This window comes from Piliocolobus tephrosceles, chromosome 20, assembly GCF_002776525.5.
Source record: "Piliocolobus tephrosceles isolate RC106 chromosome 20, ASM277652v3, whole genome shotgun sequence".
Lineage (NCBI taxonomy): Eukaryota > Metazoa > Chordata > Mammalia > Primates > Cercopithecidae > Piliocolobus > Piliocolobus tephrosceles.
In genome coordinates this window covers 45,734,966-45,762,805 of record NC_045453.1, presented here as the reverse complement: position 1 = coordinate 45,762,805, position 27,840 = coordinate 45,734,966, and the positions used below count along the sequence as shown (strand labels likewise).

Genomic DNA, 27,840 nt, shown 5'->3' with positions numbered 1-27,840 from the left:
CTGGTTTGCTCAGGACTGTGGGGTTTCCCAAAGTGTGAAACTGTAAGGGCAGACGTTAGGGAAGTCCTGGGCAAGCCGAATGGTTGGTCACCCTGCCTGCCCTGCCTGTAGGGTGTGGGTGACAGGAATTCCATTTCTGTCTGCCTTACCGACACCTTCTATGAGGTAACTTCCTTCCATGTGTTACAGTCACGAGTTTTACAGACTGGTTTAAAGAAGGGCAAGACCAAATATTTTACAAACAGGATACTCACATGCAGCTTCATCCCCTTTTGAAAAAATAAAGACAGAGAAAGCATTGCATAGTCTTCAACCTCCATTCTCCAGAAGAGTCAAGAAGACACTCACCTTGACCTCAAACTCGAAGTGTGCATCCTTTCCTTGCCCGCAGAGGACGTAGCGTGGGATACTAATTTTAATTGGGTCCTTCAGGTCGTCTGGATTTGCACCCAAAGAGCGAGAAACCATCCGCTATCAAAGGCATGTCAGATAGGGAGAACAAAGAGAAACCAGAATTACTCCACTGCAAATATCCTGCTTGGGTAGGAGGGAGAAAATGTGTTTCAAGTAGAGAAAAGAGCATCAAACCAGTAGGGTTTATTTAGAAAAATGATGGTTTCCTTTGAAAGAGAAAAGCTAAGCCTCTCTTGTAACAAAAAGACCATGATTTTAGGTATATCATTCCAAGGAGTTAGGGCAAAAGCACTATGAAGTGTTGTTTGGCTTTGAAGTTCCTTCCAATTCATAAGAACAAGTAAAAACAGGGACAGATTATATTATCCTGACTTAAAAAAAAAAAAAAAATCAGTGTAAACCAGATTGTCTTCTGAAAAGTCTTGACCATCTGACAAACTTTTTTCTTCACACACTATCAGACAGCTATACTTATAAAGCTGCAAAACCTGGAGATTTTATTCAAATTTACTTCATTTTTAACTTTTAGGCATTTTTGTAAGCCAGTGTAGTGTGGAAAGCTCTTTAAACCACAATTAAAACAAATCCCAAGTATTTTCTTTAGGCCCCATTTGATACTCAACTTGGCTCTGACAAATACTTATGGCCCGGGCAGCAGGGGACTAGTGGGGTCTGAGCAAGAGGCATTATGAAAAAAATAAATCTTCCAAATGAAGATCTTAAGTGTGAATTGGAAGAAATCTCTGAACAATCCTTATTGTTTGCACTAAGCTGGGGCTTTAGAAAACATATGGTTTTGAAGTAATAGCAATAATAAAATAATTAGAATCATAATTAGAGTTAGCATTTATTGGATACTCATTATATGCCAAGGACTACATTAACCAGTTTACATGAATTGGCTCATTTAATCCCCACAATTCCCCCTACGAGGTATTAGCCATTATTAACCCTATTTATCAGATGAGAGGCCCAAGACTGAGGGTTGAGCTCACTTGATGGAGGTACGGGGTAGAGTCAAGATTTAAACTCAGGCCAATCTAGGGCCCACTTTCATCACCACTACTCTAGACTGCAATCATGAAATTTTACAATAATTACATCCATCTGAGATACATTGAGCTAATGAACACTTCACACATACATAGATTTTAAGATGCTGAGAATTCCATGATTATGCAATGGAACCCACTTATGTGACTATAAAGAAAACGGGGGGCAATAAGCTCCCTTTCTCCCAGGCAGAAAGGGTTCTCAGCCAGGTGTAACTTGAGTCTTAACTTAGCTGTGTGCATGAAAGCGTGGACTTCCAGAGGACACAAGGACATACAATTTGCTTCACATTGCTGCTTTCGATCTAGCTGACTGTGTGTGCATTTTGGCACGAAGTTTCCAAAGCCTATCAGAGGATCTTCATTTTTCCCCGCATGGCTGGTCACCCAAAGCAAGAAGAATTAATTGTTTATCATAATGGTACACCAATTTAGCTGTCCCTGATATCAAAACCATCAAGAAATTCGTAAAAAGGGGATTCCTCATGATGAGACCTGCTAAAGGTTTTTCAATTCACTAACAGTCCATTTCCAAATTACTTTAAATGTAGACATCTCCTAAACGTGTAGTATATTTATCAATTTAAAGGTGAAAAGGCAGGGAAATAAATTAGTGGTTTTACTTATAAGACATGCAATGTTAAGAAACGTCTTTAACCTACACATGCCACAGTTCAGCCAACAAGTTCTTGCTCTGCTGCCTAAGACCTGATCCCTCCTACATCATGCTTAATAACTACATGTTTCAAGTAGGAATATCATCTCTTTTCCAGATCTGATGTGATCTCTCATGGAATCAATCTGTTGTTGCTGCTGCTGCGTGTGTGTGTGTGCGTGTGTGTGTGTGTGTGTGTGTGTGTGTGTGTGTATTGGGGATTAGTGGGCATACTGTAGCTAGGGGCAACCTCATCAGAGGGGAATACCACAGCAGGGACATGAAGCAACAAATAGTAATGGGTAATACCAGTTGAGAAGGGAAGATCCACTTGCTGCACCTTGGGAGGAACATGGATCCACCTCATCAGTTAGACCAAAAGGCCAACACCACAGCTAATTTGATGAAGAGCTATCTCTGAGCAGCTATGGGCTCTGTCCTTAGAGGTGAGAAGGAGGAAAGGCAGGAGGGAAGGCAATTAACCTTTTTTCCTTCAACCAACAATAAACAGTAAATAGTAAAAAATTTTTAAACATCACCTGACCTTGTTGAGGGATGGATCATCATTAGAGTTCTTTCAAAACTATATGCACAGGCCGGCCGCAGTGGTTCACGCCTGTAATCCCAGCACTTTGGGAGGCCAAGGCAGGTTGATCACTAGGTCAGGAGATTGAGACCATCCCGGCTAACATGGTGCAAGGCTGTCTGTACTAAAAATACAAAAAATTAGCCGGGCGTGGTGGCACGTACCTGTAGTCCCAGCTACTCAGGAGGCTGAGGCAGGAGAATCACTTGAACCCAGGAGGCAGAGGTTGCAGTGAGCTGAGATTGCACCACTGCACTCCAGCCTGGGCGACAGAGCAAGACTCCATCTCAAAAAAATAATAATAATAATAAATTACATGGGCTTCTGTCACTTGAGGCACATGGCGGTCACACACACACCTGTGAGGGAGACGATCTGAGAGGCAAACTTCATGTTTTTCACAGTTTTGCCTAGGGATACCTCCATTTATGTACTTGAACCTTTTAGGATCACGTGACTCAGGTTCTCAAACAAGTGTGGGTAACAGTATCCACAAGCATAACATACTCTAACTGTATCTGCTTCCCTGACATAGTCACAGGAAATGGACATGGGATTCCAGGTGATGTTCACTTCAAGACTCAGAAGGAAGGAGAGGATGTGGAATCCAATCCTAGTTCTGGGACTTGGTCTCGCAGTAAGTCTCTCGCCCTCTCTTCACCTTACTTCCCCTATGGAAATGGGCATGATATTTCCAACTACTTGGGAGGGACCCAACTATGAACACAATAGTGCCCCACCCTGTGGGACTTAAGGTCTGAGGCAGACTCTGACAAGTGAACTGGCAATCACAGCAGGATGAGAAAGTGGTGATGGGGAATGGAGTGAGAACAACTATGAATATGTATCTTGTCATCCAGATGTCAGGAATTTTACTGAGGAAGAATGGTGGTCAAAATTGCCTCGGCATGTTCTGTCAGCTAAGCAATGGAGACTTACCTTTGACTTTCTAAATGCCTTTTCTTTTAGGCACCCCTAAGATATATAATGAAACATTGCTATTTTACTGGGTACCACCTATGTGCCACACAGAGGGTCAGGCCTTGGGAATACAATATAACTTTTACAAAGTATTTGTAATTTCTAAGACCTTTAGTTTTTCTCAAGTGCACATGTTTGGAACAAACATTTGATGTTTCTACTCGACATGGATTACATTCTAAAGGTAGATTTGCGACCTGAACTTTCTTTTTTCATAAGTCAGTTTTTAAAATGAGGAAAGACTGGAACTGATGGTCCGGGCATTTTATGACTGGTGATATGATTTGGATATTTGTCCCCATCCAAATCTCATGAGGAGTTGCAATATTCTTGGTGTTGGAGGTAGGCCCCGTGGGAGGTGTTTGGGTCACATGGGGGGATCTCTTAGGGCTTGGTGCAGTCTTCGCGACAATGAGTGAGTTCTCACCAGAGCTGGTCATTTGAAAGCATGTGGCACCTCCCTCCCACTCTTTCTCTTGCTCCTGCTCCCACTGTGGGATACACCTGCTTTCCCTTCACCTTCCACCATGATTGTGATCTTCCCGAGGCTTCCCCCGAATAAAAAGCCAGTGCTATACTTTCTACACAGCCTGCAGAACCTGACCCAGTTAAACCTCTCTTCTTATAAATTACCCAGTCTTGGGTATTTATAGCAAGGCAAGAACAGACTAATACAACTGGAGAGTTCTCCGTTTCTAAGAATGTACCAGGGTGAAACCAATCCCTAATACAAGGAAAGCTGCTTGAGGCTCAGGCTCACAGATTCTTCACACACACACACACACACACACACACACAAAATCCCTGCCTTTGACAATTTCACTGGGCAAGTGAATTGAGTAGGGACCAGGTATTTGAGAAAGAGTAGATCTTACAATATTTACGTAGCCCACCTCAATCTAGGGCAGTCTTTGACACACTAGCAACTGCCTGGACCAATACATGGCCCTTGGCTGGATATAAGAGCTACTGTTCCAAACAGGACCAGACAGTGAAGCGTAACAGGATCCTCTGCAGAGAAGAAAGATATTTCTCTTCATTACATATCATACTGGGGATGGGAAATACTGCCAGAGTCCCCACTATCACCTTTGGCTATAGTTTACTTCAATCTTACTGATTTCATATGAACTAAATATTAATGAGTGTACAGAAATGAACAGCTACAGAAATGAATAACTAAAATACAAGGTAGGGATCTGAGCAAATGCATAAATTCAAAAATCAAAATGTGTTCCCATCAAATCATCACTGTGGTGTGAATCTGTAAACATTATTTTATGAAGTCAATTTCATGAGAAATGTGGAATTCTCGGGGAACTGTGTAAAAAATTCTTGACATTCTCCTAAACTACGTTTATACTGGACAGGAAGTAAAGCTAACATAAATGTCTCTTAAATTTATTTTTGATTTGAAAGTGGCTATATTTTGAGTATCTTGAGGTTTATACTAGACATGCAAATGTTTGCTGTATCCCATTATATCCCATTATTTATGGGAGCTTTTATATTTCGATGGCATTATTTATTTTGGAATCTGTCACAGTTTCCCTATATGTGACAAAAAAGATTCTTAGACTCTGAAGGGGAAGTTGATGGCATTGTAGTAGGAGGTGTTTGAAACATCTCTCTGCGAGCAGAACTGGCATGGACGAGTACAGAAGATAGTATAAGCAATTTTAAATGTGCCATGGAGTGGTCCTATTTAGAAATAAAAAGTCAAGAAAAAGTAGATAATTGGTAACTTGAATTACATATCTGTACATAAGAAATATCTTCAAAAGTTAAATACAAAAAATATTTTTTCTGATAGCTTTTAATGAAATAATGCTCTGTGTCAACAAATATGCTGTTTTTCCACTCTTGGTGAAACACTGTAGCCCAGTCCTTAGCTGAAAGAAATAGGCAGAACATAAGGTACATTGTAAATATTCAGTTCAAAGTCTTCTTTACTACTCATGCCATTTCCTTCAAAAGGAACAAATTGAGGAAATGAACAGGAAGTGGCACTAACACCCACTCAGATCACCGTGGGCTCTCAGAGAACATGAAACGGTCCAAGTCCTCAGGGAGTCATCAACAGTGGTCCCTAAACATTCTAATTATGTACCAGATGGTCAAATTCAGTCTATACTGATCATGACAAGGTCTGGCCTAAGGACTGCCAGCTAACTTCCAGGAGCCCACAGCCAAGCTTTGCTTCTGAAATACAGGCAAACCTGGCTTTTTATTAGATTTAACAAAGTTACAAATTCTCCTGTCCCTGTTCCAACCACAGCACATATTTCTAATCCTTCCTTTCTTCAACTACACATACTATACTGATAGTTCTCATTAGAGCTACTGTGTCTCGAGTACCTATTATGCCCCAACAATTTGAAAGTGGAGATTTGGGGAAAGAGACAATGGAGATTTGGGGAAAGAGACGATGGAGATTTGTTATAGCCTCCAACATCAGCCAGGTTGTAAGAAACAGGGAAGAAAGATAGCACGCGGGAACAAGCACAAATGATGTGTATGGTAAATAACCAGACAGGTTCCTATCTATTTCCAGTAGAGAAGCCTGCCTTTGCTATAAGGGGATCTTGTCTTAATTAACACTATCTATGAAGGCTTGGCAAACACAACGGAGCTGGATTTTGCCAAGACGTGGCCATACAGGCACATCCTGTCCATCCCTGTGAAGGACGGGACTTAACGACAGCCTGGTGTGAAGAAAGAGTGCTAACATTATCTCATTTCTAAAGTGAGTTTGGAAGACTCACATCAGCAAACAAATACAAGTTTTGATATATATATATATATATCTATCTATCCTGAGGGATAAGTTACCCAGAAGATGGCAAACTGTTGGACGCTGGTACTTGTAGAATACCTTAAGTTTAGTGGCCTTTGGGTAAATCTAAAAGTTGACATTTCCAATCCATGATTCTCACGAGAATCAATTAGTTCTTCTACAAAGATCTGAGCTGACCAACATTGTTTCAAGGTTTGGAAATACTGAATATTGGACTAATGTTTCAACTTGAAACTATTAAAAGTGTCACTATTTTTCTCTAGATCACCAGATTATATTAAGTGGTCATCATCTTTGAACAATGTATCAATTAATGGCTGATTTTAAAAAGATTAAATGTGGGGTCTATTATACCTGGCTGATAATGCAGCAACAACTGCTAAGTGGCTCTCACTATTAAGCATGAATACAGACAGGTTAGGACCCCCAGGGAAAAGCGGATATTCTCCCTTCTATTATAACTGTATAGTGTCATTGATTAATCATGAAAAGTACCACTGATGTTCACTCACTGATTTTTTGCTGAGCCCTAGCTTTGGTTCAAACCATGCTGAATGCGAGGCCCAGGAGAAAATAAAAGGCAGGAATGTACTTCCAGCCAAAGAAGCAAAAGTAAACATACAAACTTCCGTGCACCATATTCACACTATGACTGTGTCTAAGCTTTCTTTTACAGAGCTGAAAACACAGAGTGCAAAGAGGAGAAATAAGATCCACACAAGGAAATAAAAGGAAATGAAAAGAAACTTATAAGGCAATCCTTGAAAACAACAACTCATATCGAGAGAAATAATTATTAATGTCTAGAATTCCAAGAAAATAAATTTACAAGTCAGTTAAGAATCAACTTAGCAATACTTGGAAATATATATTTCAGTACAGTCATTCCTATAAAAAAATCAATAAAAAATTTTACCAATGTCAGGAATAACAGTGACTATGAAATGGTTTTGGCACTGTGGACAAATATATATATTCTAGAGTAGAAAAGTCTACATGTAAGTCCCAATTCTCAACCTAGTAATCCTTTTTGAGTCTAAATTTCCAAATCTGAAATGGAGTTCAATGTGAATTCCTGCATTCTAGTAGAATCACTGTAAGTATCAAAAGGAACAAAATATGAACAAGAAGTCCTACACATTGTAAACCACAATATAAACAGTGACTGGAATTGCTGTCATCCCTATAACCCACTGCACCTTCAGCAACAAAAGATTTTAACCAGATATTAAAAGGCAGGAGGAGTGACTTATAACAGAATCTCTTTCATTCTCATCAACTAGTTTATTCAATTCCATTCCTCATAAAGAAGGCATATTACAACAGTGCATCCTTAACCAGACATTTGATGGTGATGGTTTGAAAAATGTATTGTGTAAGAAACAGTGGAGAGACGGAAGGGTGTTTGGAGGTAAGAGAAAAATCAGAGGAGGCAGACATACGAGAAGTGTCTTCTCTGAAGGGTTGTGTATAATGCAGATTGCAAAATACATTTGTTTTATTCTGCAACAGAGGGTGCCATGGATGAACAGACTCTGCAGACTATGCAGATGGAGATCACAATAAGGGAGATTATGGAAAGAATGGTGTAACAGTAAGAGCAGTTCCCAATGAATAAACTGCTTCAGAGGTAGAAAGCAATCAGCTCATCCATGGAGGTACTCAAATTGAATAGGTAACTTAAAAGGTCCTAGGGCATACTCTTCCCGGTACCTGAATGTTTTCATTAGGGAGAAGTCCTACAAGTTTCATCCGAGTCTTATCTTTTAATAGAGCTTTGGGAACCTTGATATAATACATCCATGGAAAATTAATTGCTGGTCCCAATTCTTCTCTCCCTGTAGTAGCAGTACATAGCCAGAGTCTTACCATGGCCTCTTGATGGATGGAGGCTTCCTTGCCCCTTGATTTGGGGCTTGGTCATGTGACTTGTGTTGGCCAGTAAGATGTTAGCAGACACAGGCAAAGGCTTGCAGGACTGCCCTTCTGTGTTACTGTCATCACCACGATGGCGACTGCCCCTTCTGAATAGATCCCAAAATGACATGTGCGGAGCAGACCAACCCCGGCTGAGCAACAGATGACCTGCAGCCTACAGCACAGCCACTCCTATCTACTTGCAAAGCAGCAGAATAAAATAAAAACATTTTTAATGTGCCACTGAAATTTGGGGGGGTTGTTCGTTATTTGGCAATCGCAGACTGATATAACATCTGTCACAGGAGATATTCTAAGGAATGAGGCAGGGTTGTCTAAGCTACATACTGGAAATTGTGTAACTAAATTAACAAAATGACCTCAATAGAAACTGGTCTATCCAATAAGCCGGGTTGGTCATCAAAGAAGCATTAATAAAAGTGGCTCTAATCTATTTATCATACAAAGCTTTAAATCATCTGGGAAAGAGAATGTAAGCAAAAATTACTGTAATTACTACTGCTGGAAGGCTTAAGTACTCTCTTCCAAAGGGATGCCTGCACATTTTTCAAGTAATGAGAACAGGGAGACACACTGTTTTGAAATGTTTTTCAGCAAAGACTAAATAAATTCATCCTGCCAACCACAAGTCTGTAAAACAGGCAGCTGTGCGAAAAATGGATTTTAATCAAATTCAGATGAAATCACTATTTCAAAAGTATTCAAAGAGCTATTGTCTAGAATGTATTAAGAAGTCCCACAATATAAATGTTTATGCCTATACTATAACAATGCAGAATGCCACATAACCAAGAATGCATGCGTCTGTTTTTTTCTGATTCAGAAACTCATTACGGCCGAGATGTCGTTACAGTAGGTTGAATACTCTGACTCTCACAGTTGCTCCACTCTAGGGGTGCCGTGGGCTTAGATAAACTCCTGAAGAAACGAGCAGAGGGAGTTGCTAGGATTGCAGCCACAGCAGAGGGAGCTGCCAGGATTGAAGCCACAGTGGATAATGGCAACAACAAGACTCCGCTGGCTTTCACAGGCATCACGACAACCTTAATACTTATTTCACAGACAGTAAATCAAACTCTCACACCCAGGAACTATATTTTATCTCAAGGTACAAAGTACGCTTAGGTGAGAGAAATGACATGCTTAATCTGAATGCTGCAAGCTGCTTCTATTATGTGGTACAATTTGAACATGATCCTCACTGTGGCTTTCTTCGATCATAAAAGACTGAAGAAGTTATAATGAGTGATATGATTTTTATACAATGCTCATATCTGCTGCATGTTTCATCTCTGAGAAATCCTAAAGACCATGATTTACAACATGGTGGAATTATGCTTCTGTGCCTGTGCGAATAAGCACATCTGTCTAATATTTAATACTCTTTGTTAAAATTATGCACTGTTTATTCATCACTCCCTTCTTCCTGACCGTGGCATCCCTCTGCTGGCATCTTAAAGTCTATTCCCTCAGCCCTTCATAATCATTAATTGTTTTTCTTTGTTAACTTGCACAAGACTACTGCAGTATAACTCTGTTTTTCTTATCAAGAAAATACTGGGTGGAACAACTTAAGAAGAAAAAAGGAATGCAGAATATATTAGTTTTAAAAAGTAAAAAAAAATAAATTAGGAGAAATATCATTGATAAGATATTAGAAAACTATCATGGTACATTTTAGGAGTGTTTGTTCATGATGGAAGATGACCTACCAACTAAGATAATGACAAATTAGTGACTAATTTTAATGATGTCCTCATCAAGGAGTTAAAAGCCTTTAGGTATAAGGTTAAAAGGTATTTATGTATGGGGGTAGAGGGTGCTTTGGAAGTGACAAAAACATGCTCAACCTAAAAACATGAGAATCCAGTTGCCTCAAGAAACCAAATGCCTCCACTGGTCAGAAGCATACAAGGCTGCAGCCACCGGTCTGCAGATCGTAACACATTCTTCAATTCCCTGTCTTTTCCTGTTGGTGTCTGCAACACTAGGTAGAGGAAAATATGTGGGAATGTAGACCCAGTGTAGGAAGCTTGTCAATTCCTCCGGCAGGGGAAAGAGGGAAGACGAGCACTTCCTGGCCAAAGGAAGATGGTAAGTTTCTGTGTGTGTTAAGCTTTGATACCATCTCTGTCATTGATTAGGAACAGAAATGAAGAAGGCACTACAACATTTATGTTGCACTTATCCAAAGATTTGACCAGAATAGAAAATGCCCCTTCCATGCCAGGAGAATCACTGACTCACTCAGCTGCGTCCAACATCCACTGAGAGCTACCGTGGGCTAAAGATGGTTCAGCTGAGAGTGGACAGAGAGTGGGTGGAGCAAGACAGAAGCAAAGGCAGAAGCACATCTCCTTCCTTCTGAGAACTCTGGATTTAGGAGAACACACACCTGAGAGGGGAGAACAGTGGCAGAGCAACTAGGGTCAGATGAAATTAAAAACAAATACAAAACGTGTAACCTGACAGGATTTTTGGACAGAGGGGGACCGAAAGGGTTGATCAGAGGAGCTAGAGACCCTCAAGAGCACAGTTTGAAGCCTCTCACCTAGGAGGAGGCAGCTGACTACTGAGTGGACCTTCATGGAGAGAGAAGCCCCACCGTGGGCAGATGCAGCAGGGAACTTGCCTGAGAAGGGAGGCCACCGAACTGATCAGCTGGGGCCAGCAGGAGACCTCGATCAAAGGTTGTAAGTGGTGGCTGGGTGAGATGCCAGAGGCAGGTGCCTCTAAGGGGACTATATATTTGACAAGACAGCAGAAAGAAGCCACGAGAAAAAGTGAGACTCTGAGATAAAGAGACTTACAGGATACAGAGACAAAAGTTCTGAGAAAGAGCTAGAATATGGTGGTGGTGGGGGATACGGGTTAGGTGGAATAGTTTCAGGTACACCAACAAGTGAGGAGCTGAAATAGCAAGGGTTAGAAGGGAATCATGAAGAAGTATGAAAGGAGGAAGGTAAAGGCAATTAACTGAGGAAGAAGACACTGCAGGGCATGCACCACTGTCTCGATTCCGCATACCATGGTGATGGGAGGACACTTCAAATCCCTGGGTCCTCATAGGAAGCTTGACGCATCACTAATGTGCTCTGCTACATAACTATCCTAATCACAGCTGAAACCAAGGATGTCAATGAAGGTCACTGCCAGACTGGACACTTTTTCAGGCAGCACAAATTAGTCTGCTGGAATCCAGCAGGCACAGACAGATTCCAAGCCACCCCACTATAAATCGACATGAAGCCAAACAATCAGAAATGCTTTAATCACCTCACAAATAATGAGGCAGGCACAAATTTATAAGCCTGAGTTTCAAGAAAATGAAGCAAGGTGGTGATAAAGATATTTTATCAGGGCTCTGCTATTAGCTGTTTTTATTTTATTGTAGATATTTAAAATATTTACATTTTCAATTTTAGAGGTCTGCATTTTTCCAGTTCCAATTCAATTAGCTACATGGAGATATTCATATTGCCTTGACTGTTTTCACAATGCTTATTTTATTAATGATCTCAAAAAACACGTAGTGCATCTTTAAAAGTCTCCTCCTTAGAGTCTTGTCAAATGTGAGATTAGCCAAAGAGCCTCATCTTGAGAATTGAAAGTAAGTTTCCAGACCTCATGTGTGACATTCTGACTGCCTTGAAGATACAATGGGGTGGTGAACAACTGGACATTTGAGGCTTCCTGAAGGTGCTCAGGTGGACTATTTCTGGAACCCACTGAAGGTTTGAGTTTCGGTAAGAAGACTAGTTCTACTGTTGACACACTTTTCTTTTCTGGAACAACAGCACACCTGAATTCACTTAAAGCACGGCATTTGATCACATCAAATTGTGCACCTGGAGGAGGTATGTTTTGAGATCGAGTGCGTGGATAAAAAACACAGTCTTCCTTCACCAGTGCAATGTGGGTGTTCAGAAGGACTAGTGACCGGCACTGGTCACGGCCAGAGTCACCCACGACTTTCACTGTTGTATAGAGCAGTAACTGAACTTCTGCCAGGGAAGGGACATTGACTTCCATATTTCCATGAAGAAAGTAAATCATGTGAACCAAGGTAGTCTGGAATTTGGATGACACTTGAACTCCATTTGGCAAAACTAAATCAGGGATTTCCGCTTTCCAATCAAGAGAAAGCTGAACCAGATCTTGCTGGAGCAAGGGATGATTAGCGCAGGCAGTGGCATCGGGCTCCGGCATCAGGACACACAGGAGGTCACGACACAGCTGTTGAGACAGGTATTTGTTGTAACTGAACACAGTGAGCAGAAGACCCTCTGCAGAACTCAGGAATCGAATACTCTGTCCACCAAAGCCAATCTGAATCTCCTGTAGACCAGAGAGAGGTAGAGCATGAAAAATGCTCATTGAGCCAAGGAGATTATCTGACAGGACCAAAGCATATAAAGTTGACTGAAGCAGGAGCAAGCACGCTGGTTGAGGGTCAGGTGCTGTGCAGTTAGCAACAGCAAGCCAGTAAATGCCTTTGACTTCGTTCATGTTGCCCAAAGGTTCTGGTAGAGAACAAGTCACTTGCCTAAGAAGGTCTTTCAAAGGGCACTCTTGAAGTTTCAGCATTTGGTCCGGGAATTGCACAAGGCTCTGCTTAAATGCAGAGCTCTTTCTAGCATCTTCATATTCCAGGTGAAAAACGGAGCTTGGCGAGGAACCCGGTAAACCTGCAGCTGCAAAGACAGACGCCTGGTAAGGCACCGCACCCTCTGCCGGCCTCAGGCTCTCTGCAGCTTTGTTCTTGCTGCTGCCAAACCCAGCTTCCGGAGAATGAGATTCTGTTGACTGCATGTCAATCTTCAAGGGCATGTGTGGGGCTAAGTGCTTCAGAAATGGCAGGCTTCTGACGAATGTTGTTACCTGGGAGGGGAGCCCCCTCGGGGCACACAGACTCCCCACGAGCCTGGCTTGGCTGATTGCTTTTGTGCCAGCCTGAAGCAGGTGACTGCTGGTATCTTTATAAAGGTCTGAGAACTTGTGGTAAAAATATCCCAGTCCGTTGTTTCCTCCTGTTCTGATATTTATCAGTGACTCTGATGAGCTCATTTTTTTAGCATCCAACTCTTCCTCACCTTGCTGCTCACTATAAAACTCAGAGGCCAGTACGCTCCGCGGGGCACTGCAGGATGCTCTCTCCTCATGGGAAATGCCTTCAGACAGAACCAAGCAGAGCACCTTGCCTTGCCTGGCCTGCTTGCCTCCACTATTTATAGACACTTCTTGGGATGTGTGTTGCAGCAAAGTCCAACTGGACTTGACTCTCAAGCCATGTTCATCTTTATGAGTCATCAGCTCACTGAAATTTGCTGACTTACTCTGAAAATCTTCTGCATCTTCGGTGTTACTTTCATTAAGAAAAGAGATTTTAGGTAGATTAAAACATTTTGGTTCAAAATGGCCAGCATGCTCGGGATGACAATATTTGTTTTCACTGTCCTGGAATAACTCCGGTACTGAGGACTGATCCCTTTGCTGGTGAGTTCTCTCTTGGGATGCTGAGGAAGTTGTTTTAGGGTCTGAGATGCTCCACAGCATGAGATGATCCCAGGGGTCGTTCTGATCCACCTCCCTCCTCTCCTCTCTAATGAGGCTGGAAGTCTCAGTGGCATCTCTGGGCAGAAGTGGGTCAAGATACCATGCTGGGCAAAACTGCCTTTTCTGTTCAAGGTGTCAAAAAAAGTTGAAATGGGGATGTGGTATCTCTTTCTGTGATTCTTTTGCACATGATGATTCTTGTCATTGGTTTCATTGGGTAGATTAATTCAGAGGTTAAATAAAAAGCCTAAGCCATTTGTATTGATACATGATTAAAGAATTGATTATCTGATTCATCCATAGAATATCAATTTTCCATATTATATATATTATAAATCACTGAGAATTTTAATAGAAATACATTGTATGGGATTGATCCACAGTACCCACTTCTTGATCTAGTATTTCATTTTCCCTACAATAAATTCCAAGCCCTCTGATTCAATGTTTAGAAGGTCAAATTTAGTTATGAAAATAAGTCCATGATCATATGTCCAAAACGCAATAAAGGCAAACTTAATGAAAATCAGATAGCAAGGCCAAAAGAAATGCCCAAGTGTTCTAGCCCAGGTTACATTTCTCTCTGCTTTTGGTTGGTTTCATGGGAATCAAACGTTTCCATTAACATTAACAGGAATTATCATTACTGTTATCTACAAGTCATCACCATGGAAGGACTACTGTGCACCCGCTATGTGCAAGGTACTGTGGACACAAAGAAATGAAAGCCAGTGGCTTGCTCTGTAGAGGAGGGAGATGGGTATCCAGGGAAAGATCACATCATTACTGGATGACTGGCAGGAGGGCGTGGCTGCCGCCAAAGTCAGCTCAGCCTCTGTGAACATCCACCTCTTGCTGTCTGTTCAGTAATGTATGAACACCATCTGGAAAATTTCCATCACTTACTATTTTTTGGGGGTTGATTTTTTTAAAATTTACAAATATGTGGGAGGGACATGCCTCTTAGTGGAGGAAAATACCAGTGAAATCTTACAAATTGCATGCCCAAATAAACCTTGGTTTGACAATCTACCAGAGAAACAAGTTAATCAATCAAGAGTGTTTCTTTTGTACTACTGCCAACTCACAGTCTATAAAATGGACAGAAGGAGTATGGAGTTTCATTTCCAAACCCCATATCTGATTCTGATCATATAATTCTGCCTTTTAAATGCAGACCAAGGGAAAATATACTGTCACAAATGAAAAACTGGGCAAAGCTCCATCACAGCTACATGCCATTCAAATAAAGTCAAAGCAGTTTCAATCTGCAGGATTCCGTTTAATTTTAAGTCCGTATAATATCTTGCCTTCCCTATTAGCCATTAATCTCATTGGGACCTCAAAATTCTAATTATGCAACTAAACATTAAGAAAATGTAATCACATAAGCATGCCATAATTTAAGGCGACCCTATCAATCTGAAAAATCATTACCTACCTCATATTTTAGTTTACGTTGAATAGTGCCATTGTGAAGTTTCTCATTATCCTGAAAAGAAAATAAAAAGCCCTCTATATTAAATTATAGCAAGTTCATGGGGCGGGGGACTGATTCGACCACAAGTATTTATGGGAATGGAAATCTAAATAAACATACTTGTCATTCAACAATGACAACCCTTCTATATAATTTATATCCCCAAGATAAACACGACTCTATTGATCCATCTGCCATCAGAGAACTGAACTATTTACTCCTAATCCTAAAATTCTAAGAATAATGTTAAAAACAAGATTTCCTTAGGGAATTTCTTAATTTGCAGGATAGAAATGCATGGTCTTTATTTCAATATAGACTTGTCACAAATATGTATCTTCTAAAAGTCAACATTCTATTTATATTTTGGATAATTTACAAAGTAAATTAAATAAATATGGAATTTGGAAGTATTTTGGAAGAAAACAGAAGAATGTTGCATGTAGAATTAAAAAGTATTTTAGACTTTATAATCACTTAAAAGTTGTCACAGAATTACAAAACTATAAAGTTACTCTTGAATTAATACTATTTATAAACTGTTACACTCTGCCCAAGTAATATTTAATATTTTTTTCTAGAACATTCCACATCTGAATTTTCTCACTGGAAAACAAAAGAACCCACCACCACTACCCCCAAAAACTTATCTTCAAGGTCATCTTGAAAGATTAATGGGCTGAGTGTGGTGGCTCATGCCTGTAATCCCAGCACTTTGGCAAGCTGAGGTGGGCGGATCACTTGAGGTCAGGAGTTTGAGACCAGCCTGGCCAACATGGTGGTAGAAACCCTGTCTACTAAAAATACAAAAATTAGCCAGGTGTGGTGGCGGGTGCCTATAGTCCCAGCTACTCGGGAGGCTGAGGCATGAGAGTCGTTTGAACTGGGAGGTGGAGGTTGCAGTGAGCCAAGATGGTGCCACTGCACTCCAGCCTGGTTGACAGAGCAAGACTCAATCTCAAACAAAAAAAAAAAGAAAAAAGGAAAAAAGAAAGATGAATGAACGTGTTACTTTGTGTTATTTGGCTCCTTCAGCTTACCTTCATCATGTCTGCAGATATACTGCAGCCTTCACTAATCACACGATGCAAATCCTGAAGGCGTCTTTGGACTTCTTCTTCAATGTAAGCATTGATCCTGAAACACAATGGAGATGGAGTAGATCTGACACTTCTAACCGCACACGACATTCTGAGATCCTTTCTTTACTATGTCCTTCACGACAGGGAGCAATCTCATTCTAAATGCCAAACCTAACAACAACTTGAGAACTTCAACATTTTTACTTTTTTCAAGAAATCTGGTGCTACGTGTTCACTATCTGGGTTTTGCCCAAATGAGGTAGAACTGAACAAGTAATAGAATATAGGGAATGGAAAGGAGACCACGTGATCCCATCCAAGTCCTCAGTGGAATGCTTGCTGTAGGATGGGAGAAATCAGTCACTGGCTTCAGAAGGCTCTGTGGTCTCTGATCTGATGCCAAGACAGAACATTTCATTCACAGAGCCCTGGGTTCCTCATACAGAAAAGGATAATACAGATGATAGTTATTTCTCACATCTCAAGGTCATGTACGAGAATTACCAAAAAAGAAAAAAAATAAGCAAGAGATGGACATACTCTCTACGAATCTTCCTCATTCAGATTGAACAACGTCTTGCATACTTGTATTCCCAGTCTGTCTTGTCTCTCCAAATGGGTTCTCTGTACCTGGCCAGCAAGACCACATCTTAAAGGTCTCTACCTTCCAAAATGCCTAGGACAGGGCCAAGACAGAGATGAAGCCAAACACCGCTGATTTTTGAAGCAGTGTCAACTTATTATCTGATATCTCATAAAATGTAGGTGAAGTTGTATGAAGCAAAACTATCAGCCTTGACCACCTCAGTGGATTTCGGTCTAATCTCTGGTCATTCCACCTCACTGTTTTTAGGTCATTACTCCTAGAGGAGCCAGAGAGACTAGAGAATTTTATCTTCATCGAAAATCTTTCTAGTGGCAGACAGTGCCAAATGGAAGTCATTCTGTTCTAGACTTCCCTCCTCCAATTCTACAGGTACTGATTAGATGGATTATTACTATTTCTGAGACACAGTCTCACTCTTGTCTCCCAGCCTGGAGGGCTGTGGTGTGATCTCCACTCACTGCAACCTCCACCTCCCAGGTTCAAGTGAGTCTCCTGCCTTAGCCTCCCAGGTAGCTGGGATTACAGGTACCCGCCACCACACCCGGCTAATTTTTGTATTTTTAGTGGAGACAGGGTTTCACTACGTTGGTCAGGCTGGTCTCGAACTCATGACCTCAGGTGATCTGTCCAGTTCGGCCTCCCAAAGTGCTGGGATTACAGGTGTGAGCTACCATGCCCAGCCGGATGGATTATTTTAAATTAAATGGTTTCCATGTTTATATGTTAGCACATTCACTAAATAAATAAGTAAATCTGCATAAACACATGCATAATCCTGTAATCATTTCTATACTACAGAACAAAGAGAAAAGATTTTCTAAAATGCTAGGCAAAGAGATTAAAATTTTAGGCAAAAGAGTTCAAATAAAGCACAATGTTTATCTTTCAATATTGAAAACAAAATTGTGTGCCACTGAAAATTGTGTGCTACTGAACATGAGTGAAGGCCATTTACAACTTATCACCCCTGATACTCACTTAAATTTGAAACTAGCCCTGTGGGATATGAGGCTCATGCCATTCTGAGTACATTTTGATATCCAAATATATATCTCCTAACATCTAGGGTTCAAGACTGCCCAATTTCAAATGTTCCCATGTTTAAATGGAGTGAAGAAGGATAATCATTGTTTTCTTACAGGCAAAACATAATTAAGCTGATATTTCTAAGGGCTCTAAGCCACAGAGCAACACACAACGCCACCTAAGCTGAAAATCACTTAACTAAAGTAACATGAGATATAGATTTATTATACTCACAATTATTCTGAATATACTAGTTTTTATAACAAACTTCATCTATTAGTAATCCATGACATATAAATTAACTGTCAACACAAGATCCTCCTCCTTGGTACAGTTAAGTTAATTCTAGGTCTTTGTTTTTGTCAACCTGGCCTTGCCTCACTTTGTGCTGGATGAGCTGGTTCCCCTGCAACTTTTCATTCCACCCTCTCATTCAAACCACACTTGACCCTTGCACAACACAGGTTTGAATAGCACAAGTCCACTGATATGTGAATTTTTTCCAGTAAATACAGTTGGACCTCCCTATTAGTGGTTTCACATCCACAATTGTACACAGATTGAAAATGTAAGGAGGGCAACTTCTTCTTTCTTTTTTTTTTTTGAGACCGAGTCTCGCTCTGTCGCCCAGGCTGGAGTGCAGTGGCCAGATCTCAGCTCACTGCAAGCTCCGCCTCCCGGGTTCACGCCATTCTCCTGCCTCAGCCTCCTGAGTAGCTGGGACTACAGATGCCCGCCACCTTGCCCGGCTAGTTTTTTGTATTTTTTAGTAGAGACGGGGTTTCACCGTGTTCGCCAGGATGGTCTCGATCTCCTGACCTCATGATCCACCTGTCTCCGCCTCCCAAAGTGCTGGGATTACAGGCTTGAGGCACCGCGCCCGGCCCGAGGGCAAATTTTTCTAACCACAGGCTCCAGAGGGCTAACACGGGGACTTCAGGATGTGTGGATTTTGTATCAAAGAGCCGTCCTGAAACCAATCCTATGCAGATACCAAGGGACAACTGTACTTGCAACAAGATGGATCTGGCTAGCCAGGTCTCAAGTCCTTGACTTTCTTGAAACCACCCCTTACCCTACCACTAGCAGGCCAATGGCAGATGAAGGCAGAGCACATCTCAAGCACATGTACTACCTGTTGCCCTTAATACAGCCCTCCAGATACAAAGTAGTTCAACAGAGAAACAATGAATCTTTGAGTCACATCAAATGAGAAGCCTGGAATCACTTTCATGTCCAGTACCTGGCATCCATGAGGGCAACCAGGTGTGATTTTTCAGCACTGACTGGCAAGCTGGAAGAAGCCACCTTCCCTTCTAGGGTCCCATGATGACTTTTCTGAACACCATCGACCTCATAAATCTTCTGTTTCAGCTGCTGGATTTCATATTCTAACCTACACAGATAGGAGCCACATAATTCATTCATTAGCAGTATTTCCTGATCATCCTTACTGTGTGAGACACTGTTTTAGACAACATGGGGGATCAAGATCTGTCCCCTGTGTACAAAGAACTTTACCTTCTAGTAGAAAAGGTGCCACATACCCATAAGACAAGACATAAAGGGCCAATGGGCCACAAGAAGGGTTCAGGACGAGCACTGTAGGCATCTAGAAGGTAGAGTAAATTTGAGCATCAAGAGCAAAGATCTCTCCACTGTGCTCCAAACAAGTCCTAGAGGTAGGTGTGTAGGATTCTGAGGCCCATAACTCCTGCTTCAACAAGAGTTGGCTGTGGAGTACATATCAGGGTTCTGGTAAATACTTACGTTTGATGAAAAAGATCTGTGTTTTAAAGAGTTTTAAAAACCACAAATTTAGGAGAAAGTTCAGTCAAGGCAGTTCTAAGTTGAGTCTCCAGAGGCCAGTGGGAATGTAGGCATTTGGAGATGATGGCAGAAGATATATCTAAGTGCAGAAAGCAATATGAGCAATGGGGCAAGGCCATGAAAACCAGGCATCCTCTTTGCGCTGAGGCAGAGGGTGTGGGAAGGGGAAGCAGAAAAGACAGGCCTAGGAAAGTAGGTTGAGTTCCACGAGAAACTAAAATAAACCATAAAATTCACCTCCAATGATAAATGATACATCTATATGAGGTCAAATGTATGTAAGGTCTTTCTCCCACCGGCCCAGGCATACTTGAATCCAGGGCCATCAGGACAGAGGGCCAAGCTTGCCAGTGAATTTGGCCTCAGGAAGCATGAGACTGCAGTCCACTCACTGTGCGAACTTGGCGAAGTTATTTAAACATGGGTCTCAGTTTCCTCATGGATCAAATGAGAGTGTCAACTAATCTCCCTCAGTTCCTTCAGCTCTAAAAATCAGAAATTCTGCCTTCAGTTGCCAACCTTCTGGTGTCACCAGCAGCAATCTGACTGCTCTATCTTGAACGTGAAAGCCAAGTTCTGAACTTTCCGACATGGATCACAGGGTCATGAGGGTGAGCACTCATGAGACCCACACGAGGCTGTGCCCAGTTTAACTCAGCCCTTTCTTGGTCTACTGATTAGCAAGTACTTCTAGAGCATCAACTTGCAGAACATACAGTATTTTCAAAAGACAAGACATAAGCAAAAAAAAAAAAAAAAAAGATGTCAGAGGCCTGGTGGTGGGCAAAGAAATGAGGAGCAATATTAATAGGGTATTATCAATGGCCAAAAAAAACCAACCAAACAAAAACAAACAAAGAAAAAAAATGAGCTGGATGTCGGCAGGCAATTAGCAATGTTTACAGTTAAGAAAACTCCTGCTGGGGTTAAGAATTGTCCTTCAGCACAGGGCCAGTAGCCAGCGAAAAAGATTCCACAGAGCAAAGGAGGGTTTGAGTGGTATCCTGAAGTCTGAGTGAGATTTATATGGGTGGCAAGGGACAAGCTGGCCTTCCCGTGTGTGGCAGACACATGGTCAGAAGACTAGAGGGCTAAGTGGCTCAGAGAGGGGTGATAAGATTGAGATCTGACTTACAACTCTGCCACTTTCTGACTGTGTGACATTCATCCCCAGTGGTTATACAACTACTGCAGGCTTCAGTTCCCTCATGTGTAAACTGTAGACGATGGCACTCTTTATTGGAAAAGTAAACGACAATGCACACACAGCATTTAAAGCAGGATCTGAGGTACACACAGTTATTCTTCATGGCTTGCCTCATGACTATTATCATCATTGCCATTGTTAAAGGACTCTGACAAGAAAACAGGATTAAGTGTGAGTATTAACAACTTGCCTCTGTTATCCCTGCTATGGTGACAGGAGGTGTTTCCAGTTGGGTTACCTGATCCATGTCAATGGGGAAGCTGGAATGAGCAGGTGGTGGGAAGAAAGGCAGGAAAATGGATTAAACCTGGTTCATAAAGCACTGAGAAGGCAATGGGAGAGCCAAGTTCAGGACATTCTTGTCCAGTCTGGTCCCACATGAATTTAATATTTCACACTTGTGGAATTTTACAAGGGGCCAAGTCAGGCTGCATGGTGAATCCTGGCTTAGCCGTGAGAAACCTGGGAGAAAATGAAGCACAACAGAAATTCCCATAGAAAGCTGTAGGGGCATCGCAGTCAGGACACAGAGCCCGGAATCTGTTGGCCTGAATTAGCACTTAGCTAAGTCTGTTTCATGAAAACTCACGAAGCTAACAGCCCCCTTTACTCGGCTTCTGAGGGAACACTCACATTGTGTAATCACTTCTGTGGAAACTGCAATACTGTGTCTGCTATTATACGGTATTAATACTAAATGGCCAGGTGACAAAAGCCAAGGACATCAAGCTAAAAGCTCATGCTGCATTCTTATTGCACACTACAGGCTACAAATTGAGAGTGTGCCCTCCACTACTTTAAATTTCCTGGGGCTGGATCTTCGTCTAGCAATTTCATTTACATAACATACCTGTAATCATTTTCTTAAACCCCCAACCTATCTCTCTGAAATAACAGCATTAGGGTTTTTGATTGTTACTTTGTTGCTGTTTTGCCTGAGGGAACTACCAGATAATGATGGTAAATATAATCCATAGCATAACCCAATCATTTGAATGGAAGTTGTCCTGACCTTTTCAGGCAATGTGATGGGTGAAGGCTACAGTAACACTTCTGAGTGGGTCTTGCCTTCTTATCAGCAACCAGTCCCATGTGTCTGCTAAACGCCAAGGTGGCGTGTCCTGGCCGGTACACTGGACCTGTGGTGCAGCCCCCTTAGGAGGTGCTGTGGGTGGGGGAAGTACTGCAGAGAGGGCAAGGTTTCCGCTGTCCAATTTGAGCTTAAGATCTCAACTGAGCAGGGAGTGGTGGCTCATGCCTATAATCCCAGCACTTCAGAAGGCTCAGGTGGGAGAACTGCTTGAACCTAGGAGTTTGAGAACAGCCTGGGCAACACAGGGAGACCCCATCTCTTTAAATGAATAAATAAAAAGCCAGGCATATAGTATATACCTGGGGTCCCAGCCATTTGGGTGGCTGGGGCAGGAGGATTGCTTAAGCCCAGGAGTTTGAGGCTGCAGTGAGCTATGATCACACTACTGCACTCCAGCCTGGACCCAGAACAAGACCCTGTGATCTCATCCATCCTCTTCTTATACAAGTGGTGACACTGAGGCCCAGCGATGAAAGATCCTGCCCAAGGTAAGAGCATCCTACCATCTTGATATGAAGGGGCTGAACCAGGCTATAAATTCCTCTTGCAAGTCTCCAAATCGGGTGATGTTTGCATCACCCAGGTGGCTACTGGCCTTTCTGTGAGTCCTGTCATCATGTCTTCAAGGCTCCAAAAAAGGTGTTCTCAAATTCCTGTAATACTCATTTTGAGAACTTATGGTCTGGTAAGCATGGTGACAGAAAATAGGTGAAGGAAGATAAATATTCTTACCTTACAAGACAAGAGTGCTAGTTTCCTAGTTTTATTTTTCACAACAACAAAAATAATACCAGTAAATCACCAAACATGTTCTAATATCCCACTGTGTTCAGAATCATCTGGAGTTTTGTTTGTTGGTTTGGTTGATTGTTTTATAATGCAGAGTCCTGAGGCCTCCTCTTAATATACTGTGACTCAATAGGGGTGGGAGAAGTATTTATTTTTTATTCCCAACAGGTTGTAGAAATCAGTAGCCTGTATGCAAACCATGAACTCCAGGGATGATACTTACTTCAACAAGTGCTAGTCATGGAGAAGATGCAAAACCATTGCTAAGAAAGGGCAGGGAAGCAGAGATGGAACGAGGTGAGGGAGGAGGGCGGAAAATAGGGAGAGAAGGAAAGAGACAGGGAGCAAGCGAGAAAGGGGTGAGGAGGGAAGGAAGAAAGGGGAAGGAGAGGAAAGAGAGAGGGCAAAGGAAGAAAAAGGAGGAGGAAATAGATGCAATGGAAGAGAAAGGAGGGAACGGAAGGGGAAGAAGAAAGAGAAAAGAGAGGGAGACAGGCAGGGGAGATAAGAAAGAAGCAAAGGAGAAATCAAAGTGGAAACTTTCTCAGTCTTGCATTTATCAAAATATTAAAACACACACATTCCATAGGTGAGCGGGATAATGAACATGGGCTTTGCTTTTGTTCGTGTGTTTTTCAACTCTAGGCCAACAATTCTAAAACAAGGACGCTAAGGAGAAATACAAGTCTAGGGGTACCTTCCTCAGTTCTGGCAAATACAAGCATTTGCCTATGTACTAGAGAATATGAAGGCTAAAAGAATAACTTAAAAAAGTGATAAACACAACATGAGGAGTGAAAAATGAGCACTCATTCGGCACCCACTGTATGCCACACCCTTCCTTCCCAATCTCACCTCTCCTGGTCCTTCTCCAGGGCTTCCTGCTCAGCCTCCAGGCTAGCCTGGAGCCCTGACTGCTCTCTGCTGCCGCTGTTCAGACTGGCAAGTTTCTGCCTCTGCTCTTCAATCTCCACGCCCAGGGTGGAGCGCCTCTGCAGCGCAGAATGTCTCCTCTCCAGCCTGGCCAGGGCCCGCTCCAGCGCCTCTCTCTGCTGCTTCTCTCTGGACTCCAGAATCTCCTTTTCCTTTTTCCTCACTTTTTCCTCCTGACGCGCAATGTTGGCAGTGAATTCAAAGGTGGCTTGGAGCTTTTGCAGCTGGCTTGCATTGGCCTGGTACTGTGCAAGCTGTTCTTCTTTTTCTTCCATTTCCTTTTCTACTTGATAAAGAGTGTTGTCTAAGCTGAGAGGGCCTCTGTCAAGAATTTCAAATGCTCTTTGCTTTTCTTCCAACAGAGTTGGCAAGTGATTCTGCAGGAGGTACTGTAGCTGGCGTTCTTTATATTGCAGCCTGTACTCCACTGGCTTTATTTTCTCGAAATCTTGAGCCACTTCTGTGACATCTGTGAAACTCTCTTCATGTTTTCCCAACAATCTAGATTCTTTGTCATGTTCACATTTTAAACACTCTAGGATCTCCTGTTCTTCTTGGACTTCTTTTTTCAGGAGGTCTTTCTGCTGAACCAGGTCCTTCTCCAAGTTCACTAGCTTGACAAGCTGCCTTCTCTTGAATTCAAAGAAACGCAGTTGAGCCTTTTCTAACTCCTCACCATCTTCATCCCCTCCGGCACGAGCCTCCTTCACCCGCAGCAGGGATTCCCGAATGCCTTCCAGGTCTCTCTTCTCCTCTTCCACCCATTGCACCTCCCCGCGCCGCAGGAGCTGGATCATCTCCTGCTTCTCTCGGAGCTGCTCTTCCAGATGGGCCACGAGCATGACCTGCTCCTTCTCCTGCTCCTCCAGTCTCTTTTTTTCCAGTTCAAGCTTGGCATACTGTTCATCTTTTTCCTTCTGGAGCCGGTCCAGTTCTTGAAATATCTGAAACTTCTCAGCCTTCTCGTTGTTGTTGAGTTCTTTGAGTCGCTGGAGTTCTTCTTGGACGCGGAGAAAGGTCTCTTCTTCTTGTCTCTTCTTCTGCAGCTCGATTTCCTGCTGTTCCCTCAGCCTCTCCTCTTCAAATTTTTCCTTCTCAGCAAGCAAATCCTTTAGCTTGTTCTCAATGTGGAAGCTGCGGCGTTTGAGGCTCTCCTCCTGCTTACGAATCTGGAGCTGTACGATTTCTGTCTCCTTGCGCTGGGTCTCCACCTCCTGCTGCATCCGCTCCAGTTCAGCCTTGTCTGATTTCTGCTTTTCCTCCATTTCTTCTATGAGTTTCCTGAAATGCAAAGCACTGACTAGTTGTTATCTGATCATTGTTCAAATGTTGCTCTAACTTTACTGAAATGTTCTGAAAATGCACAGACGACTAGGTCAAAGCCTCCATCAAAATAAAAAAAGAAGAGCAACTGCTTTCCTTTAAATTTCCAGCAGCATCCTGTTTAATTTTTTTATTTTTTAACTGACAACATATGATCTGCCTATACTCCTGAAGTGGCTTCTGATACCATTTCTTTGTAGAGCCTATAATCACAACGTGTTATGCATGATATCATTTTAAAAGGCCCCTGAGCTCGAAGAGAAAGAGCCATGCCCAATTTAAATTAAATGTGAATAACTTTATTCAGCCCAATGACTAAAACTCAACAGAAGTTCAGTAACAAGACAACATTAAATAAAAATGCTTATGCTGTCCTCATCTCATTGGGGTCAAATATCAAAGTCATGATAATCGACAGTTCATTATTCCAGCTAAAAAACTACATACTACGTAGCATTTAATCACTAGTTTGGGACAAATGGTGATCATCAAATGGTCCAAAATGTTAGTTTATTAGTGCATAACACTGAAACTAACTGGAGCATCCATTAGAATATATACATGCATAATTTTGCAGGCTGGTGGGGAGGTGACATGTTGTGTTTTCTGTTGGAGAACAAATGATCTCCACAGGGCACTGTACCATAAAGTTTAGGGTTGGGATGGCCTCCAGAGGAAGAGCACAGAGTTAGAGGAGAAATACACGGCCTCCACCTCCTGACTCACCAAATGTTTATCTTGGATAATGCTGGAAACTAAGACAATTTATTTGTGACATTTAAACTCCAGGTCCTACAAAATAAATATTTACTTTGCAGATTTTCTACAGCTTTGGTTTTCACTCTAATTGTCATCTTTGGTCTACGTCTTGGCTGGTTATTAAATAGGACAGGAAAAACAGAAAAGGAGAAAATACAGTTTTATCAGGTAAAGAATTATTTCAGAATATATAAAGAACTGTCCAAATCAATTAAACAGCCATTTTTCCCTCCACCCTGTGCCCCCATACACAAAAGAAAAGTGAGCAAAGAATAAGAAAAGTAAATTATACATGGGGACATACAAACGGCTAAACAGTATCAGGAAAGATGTTTTAAAAGCAGGGAGGTCGAAGGAAGGGAAACTGTCATTCTTCGGGCTTTTTAAAAACTCAGGGGATATTATTAAGAGAAGATTTACTTTTGATTACATTTAAATGAGTACACTTTGGTGTATTAAATTTAATTGATGTGTTAGATTTGCCTACTGACTCTATTTCTCGTTTCTCATAAATATTTGAAGACGAACTGTTTAAAAAAATTTACACTTGAAGAAAAACCAACTACTCCAAAAACAGAAACAAAAACAAAAACAAAACAAAACAAAAAGACCTGCAGTCATTAGACATGTAAATAACAGACACAGAGCAAGAGCGAAGTACTGAAGGAGACACAGATGAAATCAGTCCAGGATATTAACACAGGAATCCAGACTACAGCAGTGTTGAAACTTGAACCCCATGTGGCTTACCTTTTACTTTCTAATTTTTCAAGTTCTTCACGCTGTTGCCTCTCAAATTCAAGTCTAATAAAATCAAATGAAAATGAGTCACTTTTCTAAAGAGCTTTTCTCTCTCTCTCTCACTCTCTCTATACAGAGTCACATATTAAAAAGGGCATCAGTTTTCCAAATATTACTGTTAATTACCATGGATTAGCAAGATTAAAATGCATTCTTTGCTTTAGGACTATGATTAGGAATTAGACATACTTTTGGGTACTTGAACTCAGGCTGAAAAGAACAGATTTTACTTGAAGGAAAACAAACAAAACAAAAACTGTATTGAAAAAGCAGAGTTAAACAAGACTTCTAAATAAGAAGCACGTCTACTCCATGCAGCTTAGCACTGATGAGTATATAAAAATGGAGAATCTCTACCTTAGACAGATGGGTCCTTTTATAGGGAAAAGACTGCCAGGGAGGTAGAGAGAGAGAGAGCACAGACATCAATTAAGGAAAGCATTTAATAGGCAGGAATATCAGGAGAAAAGCAGTAAGGTACTTAAAAGCCAATAGCCATGCACAAATTGAAACATCTTTTTATAAATATCACATTTCCCAATAATTTCATGAAACAAACACTCCACTCCAAAAAGTTAGCTCTGTTATGTTTTATACTTCTCACACTTCTCATGATAATCATAGTAAACAACAGAGTACCAATAATAATTATAAACAGTAATCAAACTGGCACCTTTACTACTTTATAGATAGTTATACTGCATGTAGGTTCATCAAGTTCCTGCTGTAATTAATAGTTATGCAACATAGGAGTTATGGGGGTTGTGAGATTGTGAACAGATTCATAGTGGTGGTAAAATAAAGGGATTTAGGTCATCGGGAATTTTAAAACAACTCACTAAAATAACAACACAAGCTGATTTCTTATCAAATATTATATTTAATTGTTGCAAAGTTTAACTATTCTTATTAAGCAGCAGAAACTGTATTT

At 41.5% G+C, this 27,840-nt stretch overlaps 1 protein-coding gene across 4 annotated transcripts in view; it reads right to left on the bottom strand.

Moving 5' to 3' along the window:
- The window catches only part of KIF16B (kinesin family member 16B), a 311,606-nt gene that overhangs the window by 89,984 nt on the left and 193,782 nt on the right, over positions 1-27,840 (bottom strand). For 2 of the 4 annotated variants that reach the window (XM_023217818.2, XM_023217820.1), the window contains 6 exons: positions 26,859-26,912; positions 23,949-25,307; positions 19,418-19,570; positions 16,500-16,596; positions 15,421-15,471; positions 349-471 (listed from right to left, as the gene is read on the bottom strand). In XM_023217818.2, coding sequence (XP_023073586.1) covers positions 349-471; positions 15,421-15,471; positions 16,500-16,596; positions 19,418-19,570; positions 23,949-25,307; positions 26,859-26,912 — 1,837 coding nt within the window. Of the gene's footprint in view, positions 1-348; positions 472-11,948; positions 12,660-15,420; positions 15,472-16,499; positions 16,597-19,417; positions 19,571-23,948; positions 25,308-26,858; positions 26,913-27,840 lie in introns of those variants that run through there. The other 2 variants (XM_031934693.1, XM_023217819.2) reach the window with 2 other exon arrangements.